General features: G+C 38.6%; 1 protein-coding gene across 4 annotated transcripts; it reads left to right on the forward strand.

Annotated features, from left to right (window-relative positions):
• Positions 1-36: 36 nt before the first annotated feature.
• Positions 37-14,206, forward strand: LOC105882871 (uncharacterized). 4 transcript variants are annotated; one of them, XM_012785561.3, is made up of 5 exons: positions 37-221; positions 2,399-2,573; positions 10,680-10,806; positions 11,102-11,194; positions 11,802-14,206. In XM_012785561.3, exons 2-5 carry the CDS (start codon positions 2,559-2,561, stop codon positions 13,445-13,447), a joined length of 1,881 nt encoding a protein of 626 aa, XP_012641015.2. In that variant the 5' UTR covers positions 37-221; positions 2,399-2,558; the 3' UTR covers positions 13,448-14,206. The 4 variants fall into 4 exon arrangements, with proteins under 4 accessions (XP_012641015.2, XP_012641025.2, XP_012641023.2 ...); XM_012785571.3 differs by having other exon boundaries at positions 11,937-14,206; XM_012785569.3 differs by lacking the exon at positions 11,102-11,194.
• Positions 14,207-20,797: the final 6,591 nt, after the last annotated feature.

Below are 20,797 nucleotides of genomic sequence, written 5' to 3' on the forward strand. Positions count from 1 at the left end.
AAGATGGCGATCCCCAAATAAATCGGTTAAAGGGCGCCGCCATACTCTTCCTCAGAGTCTTTGTCTAAAAGACCCGAAATCCTAACCGAATCTACCCGGGGTGATGGTTGGCAGCCTGCAGACTCGGAGGTTACGGAGGTTAAACCTGACGAGTGAGGTGGAGCGCCCGGCTTGTGAGTCTGAAGCAGTAGTGATGGATCGTGGCTCTTTCGACCCAGCCGGTGCGCTAAGGGATCTTTTAACGGGGGTTTCAGTTTCGCCTTCCGGGAGCGGAATCAGGAGCTGGATTCGAGGAGATTTGGGGTTTATGGTAGGGGAGTTTGTGGGGAGTCCGTGACAGTAGAAGCCGTTGTGGAGAAGCGGGAGGGTAGGGAATGGTGACGGCCTGAGAGTGGTCCGGGACTGGGGTGGGCTGGAGAAGAATGTGAGTGCTTGGGGTTAGAATTTGTAGGGGGTTAGTGACTGCGGTGGTCTTGGAGGCAGATCAGTGATTGGCGTGACTTCGGGAGTGGTTCAGTCGTTGGGATGTTCTTGGGGTCGGTGATTGGGGTGCCCTTGAAGGAAGCTGGGTGTCTTTGGGGGTGTGTCAGTGCCTAAGAAGGTCTTCTTGGGGAGGCTCAGTTCTTGGGGCAGCCTCAAGGAGAAAGGGACGGTGTCAGCGACTGAAGCATCCTTGGAAAAAGGCGAATCCTTGGGATGTGCTGGGAAGATTGGTCACTAATGGAAGTGTCCAACAGGTGAGGTCAGTGACTGAGATGTTCTTGGCTTAGGTCAATGTTTGGATATAGTTGGGAAGAGGGAGGTCAGTGATCGGTGCATCCTTGGGGATGGTCAGTGAGCGAGGCGGCCTTGTGAAGAGGTCATTGTTTGGGGCAGCCTTGTCTTGGAGGGTCTGAGTGTTTGGGTCTTGATAGGACGGACAGTGATAGTAGGACTCAAAATCAGAATGATCTGGGCTGGCTGTGTGATCCATATTTTAATTATGATGTAGGTAGGCATTGGTAGCCAAGAGATTTGTGGGAGTTGGAACTTCAGAAAGTCTTTGGGTTTTGGAGGGCGTTGGGATTTTCAAGCTCACTGACTTCTCATAGATGACGTTACTGCCTTCTTTAAAACCTGCTTTCCAACTTCCTCTGTCCTCTGAATCACCCCATGTGATGAACATCCTCAATGTTTCCACAACAATGAAAATTGCTTTGAAATGACTGGGGTCCAAACAAATCTAAGGTGAAATACTTATTATGAAAGTCGTGGTGTCTGGGACTCTGGTCTTCAAACTTACTGCTTATTTCTCTAGGTTCTTCCCTTTTAGGTCCTTCTGATACATAAGGGGACATTCCCACATCCCAAATCCTGATACCCAGAGATACACATTGTTATCATTTTGTTTTATTTTCTTTTCCATATATTTCTGTGATTTGTTTTATTGTAAAAATGTGATAACACTGAATAAGTAGTTTATAATTTGCTTTTTTAAAAAACTTAACCTTATATGATAAAATTGTTCCACCATTACTGATTTTGGTACAGAGCCTTGTTGATATCTGCATAGTATTATATACGTGGATTCCCTTGCAGTGTTGTCTGAAATTACATTAAATCTTTGCAATAATTTAGGTAGACAAGACATATTAAAATACTCATATAGGTCTGGACATTACTTGTTATCTTTAGTCCCAGATCATATATATTTTTGCTGCTATTGCAAATGGCTTTTATTTCTGCTTGAACTTTTTGTTATTTTTTATTTTCTGGTAGGTAGAAAAGCAGCTAATTTAAGAAATATTTTCTTTTCCTTACTGAACTATTTTATTATTACTCATGTGTTTTAATTGATTCTTATAGGTTTTCTAGGTAAGCAATCAGAACACCTGCAGATGAGTTTGACATGGAGAAAAGAGAATACAGACTTGGGATTTGGGCAGACCTAGATTTTGTCTGGATTTTGTACTTACTGTGTGAACTTGGGCAAGTTTCTCAACCTCTCTGAGATCCTTTTCCCATTTGTTTTTTTTAAAAAATCAATAGTAACTACTCATATAATAAACATGTCCAGCATATAGTAGGTACACAAAACAGATTTGCAAACAGTAGTCCACTGTTTATACCTGTTTCTCTGGAGTTTTTAGGCTTTTAAAAAGTTCTCATTATTGACATTTTTCCTCCTTTCTCTGTTTATTATAAAATCAACTATCAGGTAATATGTATTATTTTTTCTTTAAATTATTATATTAACCTACCACCTGAAGAAAACACTTAACTTTTAGATAATTGTACATATATATGTGTGTGGGTGTGTGTGTGTATCTAAAACACACATAGATATAAGGACTCACACAACTCAGAAAATCTGTTATACTCACAGTTTATTACAGCAGTGAATTTCTTTAATCCTCAGGTCCTGGCTTCCTGGGATAAAATATTTCCTATGAGGGAAAGAAGTAAAGGTACCAAGATCAGCACTTTATCCTTGACCAGAGACCACCTTCAGAGAAGAGCCCAGAGTCAACAACAGAGCAAATAATAGAGTTGCTGGCTGGGTCTAAGGGCTTCAGAAAATGTCCAAGTCCCAAGTGAGTTGTTAATTATATATTAATTTTCACTTGGTTTTCCAATGAAAAGTGGAAGAAGTTTAGTAATACTTATAATTAAAAGAATAATATGTATGTTCAATATTTATGAGCAGTACTCTATGCCAGATACAGCATGAATAAGTAAATATCAGAATTCAGTAAAAATATAATGAGATTAAAGATCAACTTCACAGCCAGGTTGCAATGGGAATATGTAAATCATATGTTTATACAGAGAGCTTAAAGTTAGAACATAGGTTATAGTCCGTGAGGTTTTAAACAGTTAATAAAATTGGGGGGCAAACTTGTCCCTAATACAATCATGCATCTCTTAACGATGGGGATACATTCTGAGAAATGCATCATTAGGCGATTCCATGATTGTGCAAACATCATAGAGTGTACTTGATAAACCTAGATGGTTGAGCCTGCTACACACCTAGGCTATGTGCTATAGCTCCTAGGCTATTGCTTCTAGGCTAAAAACCTATACCGAATATTACTGTACTGAATACTGTAGGCAGTTATAACACAATGGTAAGTATTTGTGTATCTAAATATGGAAAAGGTACAGTTAAAATATAATATAAAAGATAAAATATGGTACACCTGTATTGCTTGCTATGAATGGAGCTTATAAGATTGGAAGTTGCTCTGGGTGAGTCAGTGAGTGAGTGGTGAGTGAATGCGAAGGCCGAGGACATCACTGTACACTACTGTGGACTTTTATTTATATTTATTTTTGTATTTTCTTTTTTTTTTTTTTTTTTTTTTTTTTGAGACAGAGTCTGGCTCTGTTGCCTGGGCTAGAGTGCCATGGTATCAGCCTAGTTCACAGCAACCTCAAACTCCTGGGCTCAAGTGATCTTCCTGGCTCAGCCTCCCGAGTAGCTGGGACTACAGGCATGCGCCACTATGCCTGGCTAATTTTTTCTATATATATATTTTTAGTTGTCCAGATAATTTCTTTCTATATTCAGTAGAGATGGGATCTTATTCTTTCTCAGTCTGGTCTCGAACTCCTGACCTTGAGCAATCCACCCACCTCAGCCTCCCAGAGTGCTAGGATTACAGGTGTGAGCCACCGCGCCCGGCCAACTGTGGACTTTATAGACACTGGACACTTAAGCTCCACTAAATTTATATTTAAAAAAATCTCAATAATAAATTATGTGTAGCTTACTATAACCGTTTTATTTTATAAACTTTTTAATTTTTTTTAACTTTTTGACTCTTTTATAATAACACTTAGCATAAAACACAAATATTGTACAGCAGTATAAAAATATTTTCTTTGTTTATATCCTTATTCTATAAGCTTTTTTCTACTTTTAACATTTTTATTTTTACTTTTTAAACTTTTTTGTTAAAAACTATGATATACACACACATTAGCCTAGGCCTACCCAGGGTCAGGATTATCAGAGTGACTGTCTTCCACCTACACATCTTGTCCCACTGGAAGGTCTTCAGGGGCAGTAAAATGCATGAAATTGTCATCTCCTAGGATATCAATGTCTTCTTATGGAATACCTTCTTAAGGCCCTGCCTAAGGCTCTTTTGCAGTTAACTTTTTTTTTTATAAGTAGAAGAATAAAAATACTCTAAAATTATTAATATAATAAAAAGTATTATGCAGAAAATACATAAACCAGCAGCAGTTGTTTATTATTAAGTATTAATACTGTTCATAATTGTGTGTGCTTTTCTTTTATATGACTGGCAGCACTAATTTATTTCCACCAGTGTCACCACAAACCCATGAGTAATGCCATGTGCTACGACATTATGATGGCTATTGTGTCACTAGGTGATAGGAATATTTCAGCTCCATTCTAATCTGATGGGACCGCCCTCATATATGTTGTCTGTCATGGACCAAAATATCATTATTTGGCACATGACTGTATTCCCTGTTCCAGTTAATCTGTTGCTGTATAAAAAGCCACCCCAAACCAAGTGGGGTGTGAATTTATTTTTGTCATCCTCATGGATTCAGTGAGTCAGGAAGTGAGACAGGGCTCCATGGTAATGGTTTATGTGTTCTGGGGTTCCCAAGACCACCTTCAGGTTCAGTTTTTTTCTGGAATAACTCACAGGATTCAGCAAAGCTGTTATACCCATGTGTATAGTTTATTACAGTGAAAGGATACAGATTAAAATCAGCAACAGAGAAAGGTACATAGGGCAGGGTGTTTAGGAGGTGCAGTGAGAAAACTTCCAATTGACCTCTCCTAATGGAGTTACGTGACAGTGCTTAATTCTCTCAGTAATGATTTGGGACAATGACAATATGCATGGAGTGTTGCTAGTCAAGGAAGCTCACTTGAGCCTGGTGTCCAGGGTTCTTATGTTGGTTCAGCCATGTGGGCAAGGCTGACCACAGGAGTGGCTGACCTCAGTCTCCGGCCCCTTCAGAGGTCAAGCTGCCGAAGTTTGGACCATAGCATCCACCGTACATTGTTAGCATAGCTGTCTGGTGTGGCCCAAGGCTCCCAGGTAAATAAAGATGCTCTTATCAAGCAATATATTATAAGGGCTTAAAGGTTACTTCCCAGGAACAGGCAAGGGTTAAAACTTTCTTTGGAATGTGCAGTGTGTGGACAACGCAGACCCACTGTATTAATCTCACTGCACAGCTTATTTCCATACCATGATGTCTGGAATCTCAGCTAAGCAGACTCAAAAGGTTGGGGGCTGCAATCATCTGAAGGCTTCTTCATTCCCATATCTGTTTCCCAGGCTGGGTTGACGTGAAAGCTAGGCTCGGCTGAGGCTGGTGACCGGAACAGCTCTGCCTGGCCTCCTCCCGTGGCTTGAGCACGATGTTGAATCCTGAGAGGCCCAGGGTGAAGCTACGTGGCCTTTTCTGCCTTAGCCTCAAAAGTCTGTAGAGTCACTTCTGCTGCATTCTGTTGGTTGCAAGCAAATCACTAAGACTGGCCAGATTCAAGGGGGGAGGAATAGGCTCCACCTCTTGGTGTGGGAGTGGCAAGGTGACACGGTAGAAGGGGTTTGGGACCATGAGATATTACCGAGGCTATGTTTAGGAAATACAGTATACCACATGGACATAAGAAATCATTTGCTTTGCCCTAAGTAGAAAGCGCCTCTAGGAAAGTAAATATTTCACGTCAATTAAGTAAAAAGACATTTCTTTAACGAGTCATTACTTAGATCATGTAGAGTCTAGTGCCCGCAATAGCAAACCACTATTGAATTAAATGGTAAGTTTCTTTTGGTTGTTTCTGAGCAGGCCTCAGACAAGCCGGTGGTGTCATACCAAAGCCAAACTCAGCAATCAGAGTGCTTCAGGGGCCCAAACCCACAGCTTCCTGGTGGACTGATTTTATCTAGGGATAAAACCTAGATTATCAAGAAGAATAGAGGGATTCTATGACCATCAAATGGTCTTCTCCAAACAGCCTTTGAAATTTAGTTTTTTATTTAAATCAGTGCTTCTCACATTGGGGTGATTTTTGTCCTTCAGGGGACATCTGGGAATGTCTGGAGACATTCTTCATGTCACACCTGGGGAGGAGTACTAATGGGACCTAGTGGATAGAGGCTAAGATGCTGCTAAACATCCTACAATGCCCAGTACAGGCCCCACAGCTAAGACTACACGTCCCCAAATGTCAATTGGTTGAGCATCCCTTATCCAAAATGCTTGGGCCAAAGTGTTTCTGATTTCAGATTTTTCTTAAGATTTGAGAATATTTGCATTATATGTAGCAGTTGAGCATTACTAATCTGAAGATCCGAAATCCAAAATGCTTCAATGAGCATTTCCCTTGAGCATGACCTTTGAGCATCCCGGTGGCACCCAAAGAGTTGTACTGACCTCCTTGCTTGTCTCGGAATGTACCAGCCGTGCTTCTGCCTCAGGATGTTTGGCTTCTCTCTTCCCTTGATCTGAAATGCTTTTCCCGAGTTATCCACATGACTTTCCTTAAGTCGTTCCTCAGGTGTCAGGTTCTCAGTGAAGCGTTTCCTTACCACCATATTTGAGTTCACACCCCTTCCTGCCCCCACTCCAGGCAGATTCCCTTCTCTCCTGCTTTGCTGTCCTTAGTTGCAGTTTACACTAGCACAGCATTAGAATCTTTCATTCTTGTCAGTTCAATAGGTAAAAAAACATGCCGTGTCACGATAGTTTTAATTTGCATATCTCTTATAAGTGAAGTTAGGGATTTTTTCATGTGCTTTAAAGCCATTTATGTTTACCTCTGCGAGTTGACTATTCATACTATTTACTCATAATTCTCTTTGTGTTTTTTTCAAATATAGACTCAGACCCAAGGTTTTTAGCATAATATATTTTTTCCTTCTTTCTTCCTTCTTTTTTTCCTTCCTTCCTTGTTTTCTTTTCTTTTTTTCTTTTCACAGAGACAGGGGTCTCACTATGTTGCCCAGGCTGGTCTTGAACTCCTGGGCTCGAGTGATCCTCCCACCACGGTCTCCCAAAGTGCTGGGATTACAGGCCTCAGCCACCACACCCAGCTTAAAATTCTTTTTGGATGTTGGTCTTTTCCTTCTCAATTTGGAGAGTTTGTTACATATGTTAGAGATCAGATATACGTTTCAGTATTTTTTCTTTGCTAATGGTGTGTTTTGCTTTTCAATCTCTAACATTTTTTATCTTCGAAGGATTTCAAACTTACAGGAAAGTTGCAAGAATAGTACAAAGAACTTTTACAAAGAACACCCTTAACCCAGATTCACCGGTTGTTAACACTGTGCCACATTTGCTTTATCATTCCTTTCTCTGTTTCTCTTGTGTGTGCATGCGCTCTCTTGCTTTCTCTCGTGCTGTGTGTGTGTGCATAAGTATATATATGAGACAGAAAAAAACAAAGTGCTTTCCAACTCTCACACCACTCACCACAGAATACTTCACCTCTGGCCACCAAAACATGTGGGGATTTCTCCTCACCAACAACCAATTCTCCAGCAGACACCAACAGGATGTCCTGTAATTCAATTCAATTCTGATACTAGTGTCAGAACATGAAGTTGAAGGTTTCAGTCCCACAAAACTGCCCCCATTCTAGATGCCAGTCACAAGTCTCAGGCTGTGATTTGTACCTCTGACCAACCAGCTATAAATTGGGAGTTCTTATAACCCCTTCCTCGAATTAGATTAATTTGCTCATAGAACTCAGGGAAACACTTACATTTACTACATTGTTATAAAGGATACAGATGAACAGTCAGATGAGCAGATGTGTAGGTCAGGGTATGTGGGGGAGGGACTCGGAATTTCCAGGCCCTCTCCCAGGTATGCCACCCTCTGGGCTCCTCCATGTGTTTAGCTCTCCAGAAGCTCTTACAACCCGGTCCTTTTGAGTTGGTTTTTATGGAGGCTTCCTTACTAAGCACGACTGATTACATCACTGGCCATTGGGGTTGGTTCAACCTTCAGCCCCTTTCCTCTCCCTGGAAATTAGAGGGTGGGTCTAAAGTTCCAACCCTGTAATCACATGGTTGGTTCCTCTGGCCGGCAGACCTCATTCTGAGACTGTTCAGGAGTCTCCCAAGAGCAGTCCCATTGGAATAAAAGATGCTCCTATCACCCAAGAAATCCCAAGGGATTCAGGAGCTCTTGTGTCAGGAACTGGGAGCAGAGACCAAATATATATATTCTTATTATATCACAGTATGTGTGTATGTGTACATATATACATATTTAATATATATGAATATATTACTCTTTAAATGACCTCAGAAAAATTACATATGTGTGTGAATATGTAAACATAGGTATATAATTTATAATATATAACATATAAGTGAATATATATACTGTCATGCACTGCATAACAATGTTTTGGTCAACAATGAACTGTATATATGAAGTGGTCCTCCACTAAGCCAAGGTTAATTTATTCTTGAAGAAAGAAAATTTTTTTATAAATTGAGTGTAGCTTAAGTGTGCTACCGTGTTTATAAAGTCTGCAGTAGTGTACAGTGATGTCCTAGGCCTTCACGTTCACTCACCACTCACTCACTGACTCACTCAGAGAAACTTCCAGTCCTAAAAGCTCCATTCATACTAAGTGCCCTATACCGGTATACCATTTTTTATCTTTCATACTATACTTTTACTGTAGCTTTTCTATGTTTAGATATGTTTAGATACATAAGTGCTTACCATTGTGTTACAATTGCCTACAGTATTCAGTACAATAACACAGCCAGGTTTGTAGCCTACTCTATATCACCCTAGGTATGTAGTAGGCTGTACCATCTAGGTTTGTGTAAGTACACTTTATAATGATCGCATAAGGACAAAATCTCCAAATAATGTGTTTCTCAGAATGTATCCTTTTCATTAAGCAATGCATAATTGTATTCACACACACATCATTTTTTTCTGAACACATTTGAGTATAAGTTGTAGCAACATGCCCCTTGCCTCCAAATACTGTAGTCTATATTTCATAAGAAAAAGGGCATTTACTTAACCACAATACAGTATCAAAATTGGTTTTTTATCCAATTGATACAATTTATTATGAATACAAGACTATTCTCTAATTTATAGACTGTTCAAATTCTGCCAGTTCCCTTTAAAATATCCCTTATTGTCATTTTTTTTCCTAGCCCAGGATCAAATACTGGTGTACACATTGGATGTAGTGTTTGTGTCTCTTTAGTTCACTTTAATTTGTATGTGATCTGAGGCAGGAATCAAGGTTCATTCTCTTCCATATATTTATTTAGTAGTCTCAGCATCATTGTTGGAAAGACTTTCCCCATTGGATTGCTTCGGTTCCTTTGCAGAAAGGTCTAATAATTGTATAACTGTGGGTGTTCCTGAGCTGTTCCTTTGATGTGTTTATTGACCCTTATGCCTGTGCCAAACATTCTTAATTACCATAGCTTTTTGGTAGGTCTTGAGGTCAGATATTTAAGCCCTGTACAGAATTCTTTCAATATTGATTGAGGAAGTTCCTTTCCTTTCCTAGCTTTTTCTCCCTAGTTTTCTGAGTGATTTTCATAGATGGGTGTTGAAATTTGTCAGAAATTTTTTAGCATCTATTGAAATCATCGTATCAGTTTTCCTCTTCATTCTGCTAATATGATGAATTACTTTGATTTCCAAATATTAAGGCAACCTTGCAATCCTGGGATTAATCCCATTCTTTGTGTTCTTTATTTACATATCTTTATTATATATTTATGGATTCAAGTGTTCAATAGCTACTTGACGGCTATGGTGGCCAGTGGCTACCATTTTGGACAGGACAGATACAACATTTTCATAATTGGGCAGTACTTTCCTACAGAGATCTATTTCTAAAACACCAAGTTGATCATATTATTCCCTCACATGTAAACCTTTTCATGGATCATCCATAGCTATAGGACAGGTGCATTCTTGTCTGGAGTTAGTGTGCCTCTTTATCTCTTTTTCTTATTATCTCACTATACCCTCTTCTCTTGTCAACCTATCTGGTGAATGACTGTGGTTTCCTCGTGCCATCTTTCATGTTATTTCTTTCTGGAATGCCATGCCACCTCTCCCCTCTGCAACTCACTGTAAAACATGGAATTGATCTCATAAGAATTAGTTCCATAGTCATCTCTATAAAGCTTAACCTTTATCATTTTTCCTCCTCCCTATTGGTGCCCACAAGGGTATATATATCTTACTTGCCCTGTATAAATATATTGTAGTCTCACGCAGCTTTCATTTTTCTCTTTGCAAGCTAGAATGCTCCTTCAGGGTAGAAGTGAGTTTTATTTATAAAGAATGCCTACTACAGTGTCTGACACATAGGTGAATACAAATAAGTTGTAAGTGATTTCTAGGTTTCTAGATTAAAGGATTTAAGAACTTTGTGTTTCTCTTTTGTGAATGAATGATTGAACATTTGAGTCAGTGAATGATTGAATGGAAGCACAAAGATCGGATTTTCTAAATAAAAAATGTTTCCTTTTCCCTATACAAAACTGGTACATGTTAGTATAACACAAAACTAGTTCCATGGAAGGCAGTCAAATGACTTATGGGAAAAGTTATTATAAGAAATTCCTATTTTTCTTCATAGTATTATCCAATGATAATCTTTTAGAATGAACAGGAATGTTCTATTACAGGGCTCACTGTCATTCAAGGATGTGGCTGTGGGTTTCACCTGGGAGGAGTGGCAGCTACTGGACCCTGTTCAGAAGAACTTGTATCAAGATGTGATGTTGGAAAATTATAGCAACCTACTATCAGTGGGTAAGTACAGCTTCTCCAGTGTAGGCGATCAATTACCTTTCCTTTCTCAGTGATAAAGGGGTGGGGCTTCATAAATGCTTTACTTTTTTTAAGACTTGAGTTTCACATATCATAGATTCTCAGTACCTTTCTGGCCTCTAACAGAGTGTTTTTTTTCTTACCTCCAAAGTAAAAGGCCTTAACTTGGCCAAGATGCAAATTGTTCAGCCCCTTAAATGTAATTTTTGCCATTTTTCAGAAATCTTGTAGCTCAAATATTTGGGTCCATCGGTCCTCTATAATTTTCCTTGAATAGGGTATCAGGTTACCAAAGCAGATGCATTCTTCCCCTTGGAACAAGGAAAACCATGGATAATAGAGGAAGAAATCCAGAATCAGATTCATCCACGTAAGTGAAAAAACAGCCCTATGGGAGAAATGGAAGTATATCCTAGTTGGTCAGAAATAGGGATATACCTCTGAAATGTTGTCTGGAGAAATTTTTTTCTCCAAACAACATTTCTGTTTAAGTTCTGAATGTGACTCAAAACAGCTGACATAAACTCCCCACCTACCTTAAAATTGCCTCTATTTTTTAATCTTTCCATAATAGAACTCTTTTGCTTGGCTTTTAAAAGAATACAGGTCTTTCTTTTATGTACTTTGATCAGATCCCTCTCTGTCTCATCCTGGAACTTGCTTTCCTGGTCAATCTGTCTCCCTGGCATCTTCCATTTACCTGTTTCTCCTTGTCTCCATCCCCTCAACCCACAGTCGTAGCTCCCTTTTCTTATGCCCTCAAGTATTCATAAATTTTCCTCCCTTCTCAGTTTGTGTACATCCCATACCCCTTATCCCTTATAATTTTTTGTATGTTTTTCTTCCTTCCACTTATAACTGTCTCAGACTTTCATTCTCTACCCACAGTCTCACTTCCTCTTCTCTCCTTTGCCTTTGCTACGAGATTCTACCCTTTTTATTACACAATCACTGGAATTCATTGGTCTCCTTTCTAGGGGATGCCTGGCAAGTCAACGATCATACAGAATGGCACCAACAAAACCAAAGCAGCCTTGAAACTAGTGATCACAAATATCATACATTTGGGAAAATAGTATCTTATCTGTGTTCAAACCTTTGTGTCCCTTCAGCACCAAGATCTCACACATTGGACACACTTGGGAAACATCTGAAACCGAATCTAGACTACGTTATTCAGGATGGAAACTATACAAGAGAGGAAGTTGAATTTAATGGATATGATAAATTTTTTCTTTACACTAAGCATGGGAAAATTCATACTGGAAAACAATGCAGTGGATATAATGCATGTGTAAAGGTTTTCAGCCATGAGTCACAGCTCATTAAACATTGGAAAACTCAAACAGGAGAGAAACACTATGACTGCAGTGACTGTGAGAAAGTCTTTTCCCAGAAGTCAGATCTCAATAAGCATCGAAGAACACATACAGGAGAGAAACCCTATGGATGCAGTAGATGTCAGAAAGCCTTCAGCCAGAAGTCCCATCTTATTTTACACCAGAGAACCCATACAGGAGAGAAACCCTATGAGTGCAATAAGTGTGGGAAAGCTTTTACTGATAAGTCATGCCTTAATAAACATCAAAGAACTCACACAGGAGAGAAACACTTCAAGTGTCATATATGTCAGAAAGGCTTCAGTGATAAGTCACAACTCACATTACATCAAAGAATTCATACAGGAGAGAAACCCTATAGTTGTGGTGAATGTCAGAAAAGTTTCAGCAATAAGTCACAGCTCATTATTCATCAGAGAGCTCACACAGGAGAGAAACCCTATGGCTGTGATGAATGTGGGAAAACATTCCCCCTTAAGTTTAGCCTCATTCTACATCAAAAAACTCATACTGGGGAAAAGCCTTATGGATGTAGTGAATGTGGGAAAGCCTTCATCCAGAGATCTGAGCTCATTAGACATCAGAGAACTCACACAGGAGAGAAACCTTATCATTGCAGTGAATGTGGGAAAGGCTTCAGTGTGAAGTCACTTCTCAATACGCACTGGAGAACTCACACGGGAGAGAAACCCTATGGATGCAATGAATGTGGAAAAATGTTCTCCATCAAATTTAGTCTCATCCTACACCAAAGAACTCATACAGGTGAGAAACCCTATGAGTGCAGCCAGTGTCAGAAGGCTTTCACTCAAAAGTCACACCTAACTATTCATCAGAGGTCTCACACCGGAGAGAAACCTTATGAATGCAGTGAATGCCACAAAGCCTTCAGCCGGAAGTCCTATCTCCTTATCCATCAGAGAATTCACTCGGGAGAGAAACCTTATGAATGCCTTGAATGTGGGAAAACTTTCTCTCACAAGTTTAGCCTCATTATTCATCAGAGAATCCATACAGGAGAGAAACCATATGGATGCAGTGAATGTGGGAAAACTTTCCCCATCAAGTTTAGCCTTGTTTTACATCAGAAAACACATACAGGAGAGAAACCTCATGAATGCAGCAAATGTCAGAAATCTTTTGCCCAGAAGTCACATCTTATTATACATCAAAGAACTCACACAGGTGAGAAACCTTATGGATGTAGTGAGTGTTGGAAAAGTTTCTCCCACAAATTTAGCCTCATTCTACATCAGAAAACTCATAGCAGAAAGAAATCATGAAACAAGTGAATATCTGAAAGTTGTCATTGAGAGGGAATAGCTCATTATTCCACACAATTTACGTAAGTGTGAAACCTCAAGACTGCAGCAAATGTGGACAAGCTTCTTTTCAAACTTGCATGCCATTTCCCATCAGGGAATAGTGTTGAGTATGCTGCCAGTCAGGAGGTAATACCTTTCCCAATAAATGTCAATTGAATGTAAGCCAGAGGGAACAAACAGGAAGGGACATATATGTATTGATTGATTGTGGAGATGTTGTTGGCATAAAATTCAGCTGTATTGGTATCAGAGAATTTACATTCACGTTGAGGAAGAAATTCTATACTTTAATGAATCTGATGAATCATGCTCTCATGGGTATCATTTTATAGGGGCTGTCATTTTTCTGCTGTTGTGATATAGAAAGTATTAAATATGTAAATAAATATGCTGGTCAGAAAACAATGCAAAAAATACACCAGAAGAATCCCAAGTATGTAAGTGTTTTGTACCTATTTTTATTATTTTTATCATACTGAGACTTGCATGTGTGAGTGTAACAATTGTGAATACATAGTAAATATGTTTAAATATACATAAAACCTTCCCAAAGAATATCTGTAGTGAATCTTTATAATGCTACCTAAATTTCATTGAACTACAATGGCTCATTATTTTAGTAAGAAATCTCAATACAATACTGCATATCTTTTTCTCCCTAGTGTTTGCTACTATTTTTAAATGGATCTGGAAGATGTTGTGCCTCTCTAGTAAACTTTGTATTTTATCAATTTTAAGATGGACATTTTTTCCCACATATTACCGATGCTTAAATTAAAATGTGGCATACAACTGATGGCTTTACATATTTAAATGGAGAACATGGCATGTAAACTGTTGGCACATCATATAACCAAAATATTCTAGATTGGATGCAATGTAGTAGAAGTCATCATCTTTATAAATGATTTTGTGTCTTCTAAATCAGCCACATATTTGAGGGTTGAGGAAGATGATTATTCACAGGGTTTATGCCCCTTCTGAATTCTAAATAGTTTGAGAGATAGTTCTTGATATCAGATAGATGGAAATTAAATTGCTGTAGTCCTGGTATTTATTGTTTGATTGGATATTATGGCTTGATCCCATGGCCAAATAAAATAGGCTTATATTCTCCCCTACCCCACCATCACAAAGTATGCAAAATATGCTTCCCTTTGAAAGAGCATAAGCCAAACATAAAAGACGTTTTTATTAATCCTTCTCTAAAATGTAGCAGGAAATTCTAAATTTTATTTTTTCTCATTTATTTTTTATTTGCATATATTCTTGGGGTACAAACAAGTGCAGTTTTGCTACACTGATATATTGCATTGTCATGAAGTCAGGGCCTTCACTACATACATCACTGAAGCAACACACATTGTACCCACAAAGCAACCTCACATCACCCACCCCCCTACTTCTCTTAACTAAATTATTTTCTTAAATGGGGAATGAACTCTAAAATACATTGAGCCTGATTTTCATTTTACAAAAATATATTTCCTTTCAAGCACAGTGTTTTACATTAAAACAGGTGACTGCAATTAGTTACCCAGGGTAAAATATTGAAAGGACTCACATGACTTCACAAATTATGTTAATAATTACATGAGACTCCGAGAAAGAGAAAGTCTACAATACAGCATAAGAAAAAACCCAATAAAATAAAATAAAATACAGGTAAACATTAAGGTTTTGAGACATGCAGGCATAGATTCTAGGGACCTTTTCCAGTCACACAGGACAGTATTTGTCTCAGATCAGAAACCACCAAATACATATGTGACGTATCTCAATTTCAGGGGAACCAATTCCATTTGATCACATAGCCAAAACCAGCTTTTGTAAACAGGTGTAGATCTATTTTGAAAAACAATGCAGACAAGCTGGTATATGTACCTCAAGGGGAGTTTTGGAGTTTAAACTACACATCATAAATCACTAGCTAGTACATATCATTCCTGTATTGATCAAGGGTCACTACCACAGTGTTTTGGGTGTTTATGGAGATCATAGAACAATCACAGACTAACCGCAAGTTAACCTTATCCCTGTGCGGCACCATGTCTTCAGCAGTGTTTTTCTTTTATTCATAATATTTTGAGATGTTGACTAATTGCATGGGAGTGATTTTCTGAACTAGCAAAAAAATTGAAAACCCAAAAGTCAGTCCTTTAAGATTTGTCTATGCAAGTACACGGATGGGTCTAGGGGGAAAAATAAAGAAGAAAAATTAATTTATTTAATAAATGAAAAAAATAAATAAAATTTGTCTAATAAGGAAGATTAATCCTTTTCCAATTATGGGATCATATTACAAATTTGCAGGCCTTTTTTCTTTTATAGATGTCTTCAATATCTGCTGAAGAAAATCTCTGTAGATATTGTATGGTCACAGGATACAATTCTTTGTTGAGTTTCTTCTCCCTCACTTTCTCTCTCCCTGTAGTAGTCTCCTTCAGCAGCCATATATTATTATTTGGGCAAATGTTAATGAAAAGTAGGTTCATTGACTCACTGTAACAGAGTAACCTGGGGAGCTTTCCTGAAATATAGATTAGCAGACTATGCACCAGCTAATATGTAGGACAGTTGTTCTCAACCTTGGCCAGATGTTGTAATCACCTACAGAGCTTTTTAAATAAAATGGCATGCAGCAGCCTGGACATTAGGGCTCTTTTTAAAAACCTCATCAGGTAATTCTAATATGTAGGCAATTTGAGGTCCCCTTGATTATTAATAAATACAATTTTTGCTGACAGAACAGAAATAAGAAGGGCTAACGTTAATCCCAAGGATACCGACAGACTTCCTTTCCCAAACCAAGGAACCAACAGTCTTGCACGTGGGGAGGGGCAGGGTTGGAGAATCTTGGGGATAGGAGCAACAATGCCATCTCAAGTACAATATGAAGTATTGATTAGCAAAAGAAATGCTATTCTGTTGGCCGAGTTTTTTTTAAAGGATTTGTGCAGGAACAGCTGGGAGCTCTCCAAGGTACTACGTGTGAAGCCCAGGAAGTTGATTAGAAGCAGCAACATCATTTTAGTGAATGAGAAATCTTCACACACCTTGTTCCCTCACCAACCCCCACCCCAAACCACAAATCAGTGTGTCTACAGTGAGATGAGTACTTCTCAATATTTCCTTGATGTGTTCAAAATACTACAAGGGGCCCAAGTAGAGAAGAACCTCTCAGTGGAAAATATCTGGCTCATCTTTCCTCATCCTTGCTCACTCAGTCTCTGACACTCACCCTCAAACACTAATTGCAGGGAATAACTGCTATCAGGTAACAACTGAATATTAGCAAAGCCCACTCTCTCCAGGTTAAATTTGAATTCTAAACCCAAACTTTCAATAACATGTTAAAGTATCCACCTGATCTTGTGAGACTGATGGTTAAATAAACTACCTCTTGCATGGCAAACTCATCTGCAGTCTATTTGTGGTCCAATTTTCACTGACCGATGTGAGATTGGGAGGTGACCATTGCCTTGCTGACCCCATCAGCTCTGTCCTTACTAGCCATGGCTTCTGGAGTGTTGGGAAAACAGAATGATGAAAAAGACCCTTCTGAGTGCCAGAATCTTAATCTTTTTTCACCCTGTGCTATCAGCAGTATAGAAGCTGGTGGAAAAATACCTCCAGGCCACTTCAAAAAAGGATACTTAAAAGTTTCCCATCATTTCTTCTCATTATGTGATACAGGCTTCTCCAAGTTTACCTTGACATCTCATCATAATAGGTAACAACCCCCCAGTTGGCAGTGGGTGTTCAGGCAGGAGAACTAGCATGTTGAAGATGTGTCCATTGAGGACTAATCTGGTAATGATCTCTTTGTGGGCCCTTCTTATTATTGGGTGGATTTAGGTACTCTTGGAAATTTGACATCCAGATTATATTACCTGGCCCACACTCAACATCAGATTACATAAATCCAAGGTTCATTGGTTTAAATCATAAGCTCTCAATCACAAAAATAATCTTAATGAAAGAAAGGCAGGATATTGATGCTGGGGGGTGGGTACACAGGAATTATGAATTCCATTTTTTACATGATTAGAGTTTAAGGAGCACAAAATTCCAGAGAGCTGTAAAAACACTGTACCAGAAGACAGAAGGCAAAGGCATACATTTGGTATTACTGACTAACCTTCTGTACCTCAAGTCAGATGTCCAGGTTAGTTCACCTAGGTTGAGGCTATCCCAGCATACATGAGTTCAGAAGAAGATGCTGCAAAGAATTTTGTTAAAATCAATGTCTTATCCTTTAATCCAGCAATTTTCATCTAGGCCACAATGCCCAGTGTCATTACAGACATGTCGTTTTGCAACCACCTTTTAGACGTCTGACTTAAATGCTAATAAAGCTTTCTATGAACTGCAGCCATATGCTCAATTGTACCTCCATTCCTGCCACCCTTTTTATTTTCCATACTCTCAGTAGTTTGATATTTAAAAAGATATTTCATATCTTTCTCATAAGTAGATCTGTTCATAAATACTCCAGATCTCTCTCATTATGGATACATGGAAGGATTGTATTTCTCTATCCACTTGAAGCTACATATGAACCAAGGTATTTGCTTTAGCCAATGACATGACAGTGGAGGTGATTACCACTTCTCAGCAGAAGCCTTAGGAGCCAGCGTATACTTTTCTATGACCTGGTTCCATCTCCCCTAGTAACCAGTAATATTCCCGGTGGGGGTTACTCCTGCTGACGGGATTCTGAGTGAGGACAATGATGATTCTCATTGACAATGATGATTCTCTGACAATGAGCAGAATTCTCAAACAGCCCACACGCACTTGTAATATGAGTGAGAAGCAAATCTTTGTTGTTTTAAGCCATAGATATTTGGGGGTGGTCTTTTTATAACATAGCATAATGTAACAGATACTAATACTTATTCAATCTAGAATTCTCTTAAATTATTTTGTAACTCTCTGTGGCCTTTTTTTTTTCTTTTTTTAAAAAAGGTCCAATCTCTTTAGTATGGCATACAAGGACCTTGTATTAGTTTTCTATTGCTGTATAACCAAAAACATCTCTATGGGACTTTCTATAATCCTAGACAGCCAATCCTAAAATTCTCAGAGGAGACAAACAGGCAAGAATATTTTAAACAATTATGACAAATGTGACAAGGATTTTGCTGTACTTGATAACAAGATTTGCTACAAATTGATAGTAATTAAGACAGCATAGTGTTGGTACAGGGGTAGACACCTATTCCAAATTTTAACAGAGAGCTCAGAAAAATGATTAATATATATAGAAATTGGATATATAACTGAAATGGCATTACAAGTCAGTGCAGAAAAGGGCTATTACATGGAGCTAGCCAAACTTAAGTGTACAAGTCCTCAATTCAGCCACCAGCTGCAAATTCAGAGGTCTTCAGGGCCACACTCACTTCTGACCAGCTGCCTTCAAATTTGGGGGTTCTCACACAACCCCCAGGTTCAGTAGATTACTTCTTCAGGTGAGAATGACTCAGAAGTCGCTGAAAGCATTATACTTATGATTACAGTTTTATTTTCAAAATAGGATACAAATTTGAGCCAGGCCAAAGAAGAGGCAGATAGGCAGAAGTGTGGGAAGGTTTTAAACAGGAAGTTTCTGTCATCCTCCGGGCTGTGTTACCCTCCCAGCATTGAGGAATGACAATACTTGGAAGAGTGTTGTCAACCACGGATACCCCTGACCTTCCTGTCCAGAGTTTTTATTGGGGTTTTATTACATGGACACAATTGATTGGGTTGAACTCAATGTCCCTTCTACTCCCTAGAGTTCAGACATACCACATGGCTCAAAGCCCCAACTCTACAATGTCATGATTGGTCTTTCTAGCATGGCCAGCTCCCATCCTGAGTCATCTCCTTAGCAGAATCTATCAGGTGTGGTTTGAGGGCCCTCTATGAGTAACAAAGACACCTTACTGCCCAGGAGATTCCAAGGATTTTGAGGTTATTTCCTAGGAACCTAGTATGAGGACCAGCTAAATTCTTTATTACACAGTTATTTTTTTAAAGGTGCTAAGATAATTATCCTATGGAACAAAGCAATATTTGATGCCTGATTCATACTCTACACAAATCAATGCTCTAAAAGTTGGCAGACTTTTTTGGTGCAAGTCAGATAGTAAGTATTTTAGGTTTTGCTGGTTACATACAATCTATGCAATCTCTGTTGTATATTCTATTGATCTAACTCTTTAAAAATATAAAAGCTAGTCTTAGCTTAAGGGTAAAGCCTAAACAAGCTTTGGGCAGTATTTGGCCCACAAGCTGCAGTTTGCTAAGCCCTAGAACGCTGAATGTGAACAGCAAAACTTCAGAAGTTTTAGAAGTAAGTATAAGAAAATGTCTTTATGATCTTCATGAAGTCCTTCATGGAGAAGGACTTCTTTAAAAAGATTAGCACAAGCCGGGCGCGGTGGCTCACGCCTGTAATCCTAGCACTCTGGGAGGCTGAGGCAGGTGGATTGCTTGAGGTCAGGAGTTCGAAACCAGCCTGAGCAAGAGCAAGACCCCGTCCTACTATAAATAGAAAGAAATTAATTGGCCAACTAATATATATATATATATATATATATATATATATATATATATATATAAAATTAGCTGGGCATGGTGGTGCATGCCTATAGTCCCAGCTACTCGGGAGGCTGAGGCAGAAGGATTGCTTGAGCCCAGGAGTTTGAGGTTGCTGTGAGCTAGGCTGACGCCACGGCACTTACTCTAGCCTGGGCAACAAGCGAGACTCTGTCTCCAAAAAAAAAAAAAAAAAGGTTAGCACAAACTATAATGGGAAATATTGTTCAATTTCAGTTACATGAAAATTAGATAATTCTGTATCATAGACAACAAAAACAAAGTGAAAATATAAACTGCAGACTGGAAGAATATATTTGCAACACAACTGAAAATGGATAAAAACCTAGAATATATAAATAATTTACAAATCAATAAGAAAATGACAACAGGATTAAAATTAATAGGTAAACATTGACAGAAGAGCCAGTATTTATGAAAAGACAAACTTTATTTTTAAATGGAAGCAGTCCAATTTGTGGACTGGCCAATTCTCAGATTTTATTTATTAACTTTATCTTTTTGTAAAATTTATAGCACTCTATTGGATGGGATAGATATTTTTTTTGAGAGAGCTGTTTTATTTTCATAAAAAGCAACCTAGCTTTATTCTTATTTACAACTAAAAAATTAAGTTGAAAGCATATTTTGATAATTTGATAAGTTGAAATCATATTTTGATAATTCTCAGAAATTACTGAGCAGAAAAAATACTTTCCT

This window comes from Microcebus murinus, chromosome 32 (assembly GCF_040939455.1).
Source record: "Microcebus murinus isolate Inina chromosome 32, M.murinus_Inina_mat1.0, whole genome shotgun sequence".
Lineage (NCBI taxonomy): Eukaryota > Metazoa > Chordata > Mammalia > Primates > Cheirogaleidae > Microcebus > Microcebus murinus.

What these genes read in the sequence shown, in the direction of transcription:
- LOC105882871 (XM_012785561.3), top strand. An exon ending in TAGCAACCTACTATCAGTGG is followed by an intron (nt 10,807 to 11,101) that starts GTAAGTACAGCT and finishes TTCCTTGAATAG; the next exon opens with GGTATCAGGTTACCAAAGCA. An exon ending in CCAGAATCAGATTCATCCAC is followed by an intron (nt 11,195 to 11,801) that starts GTAAGTGAAAAA and finishes TCTCCTTTCTAG; the next exon opens with GGGATGCCTGGCAAGTCAAC.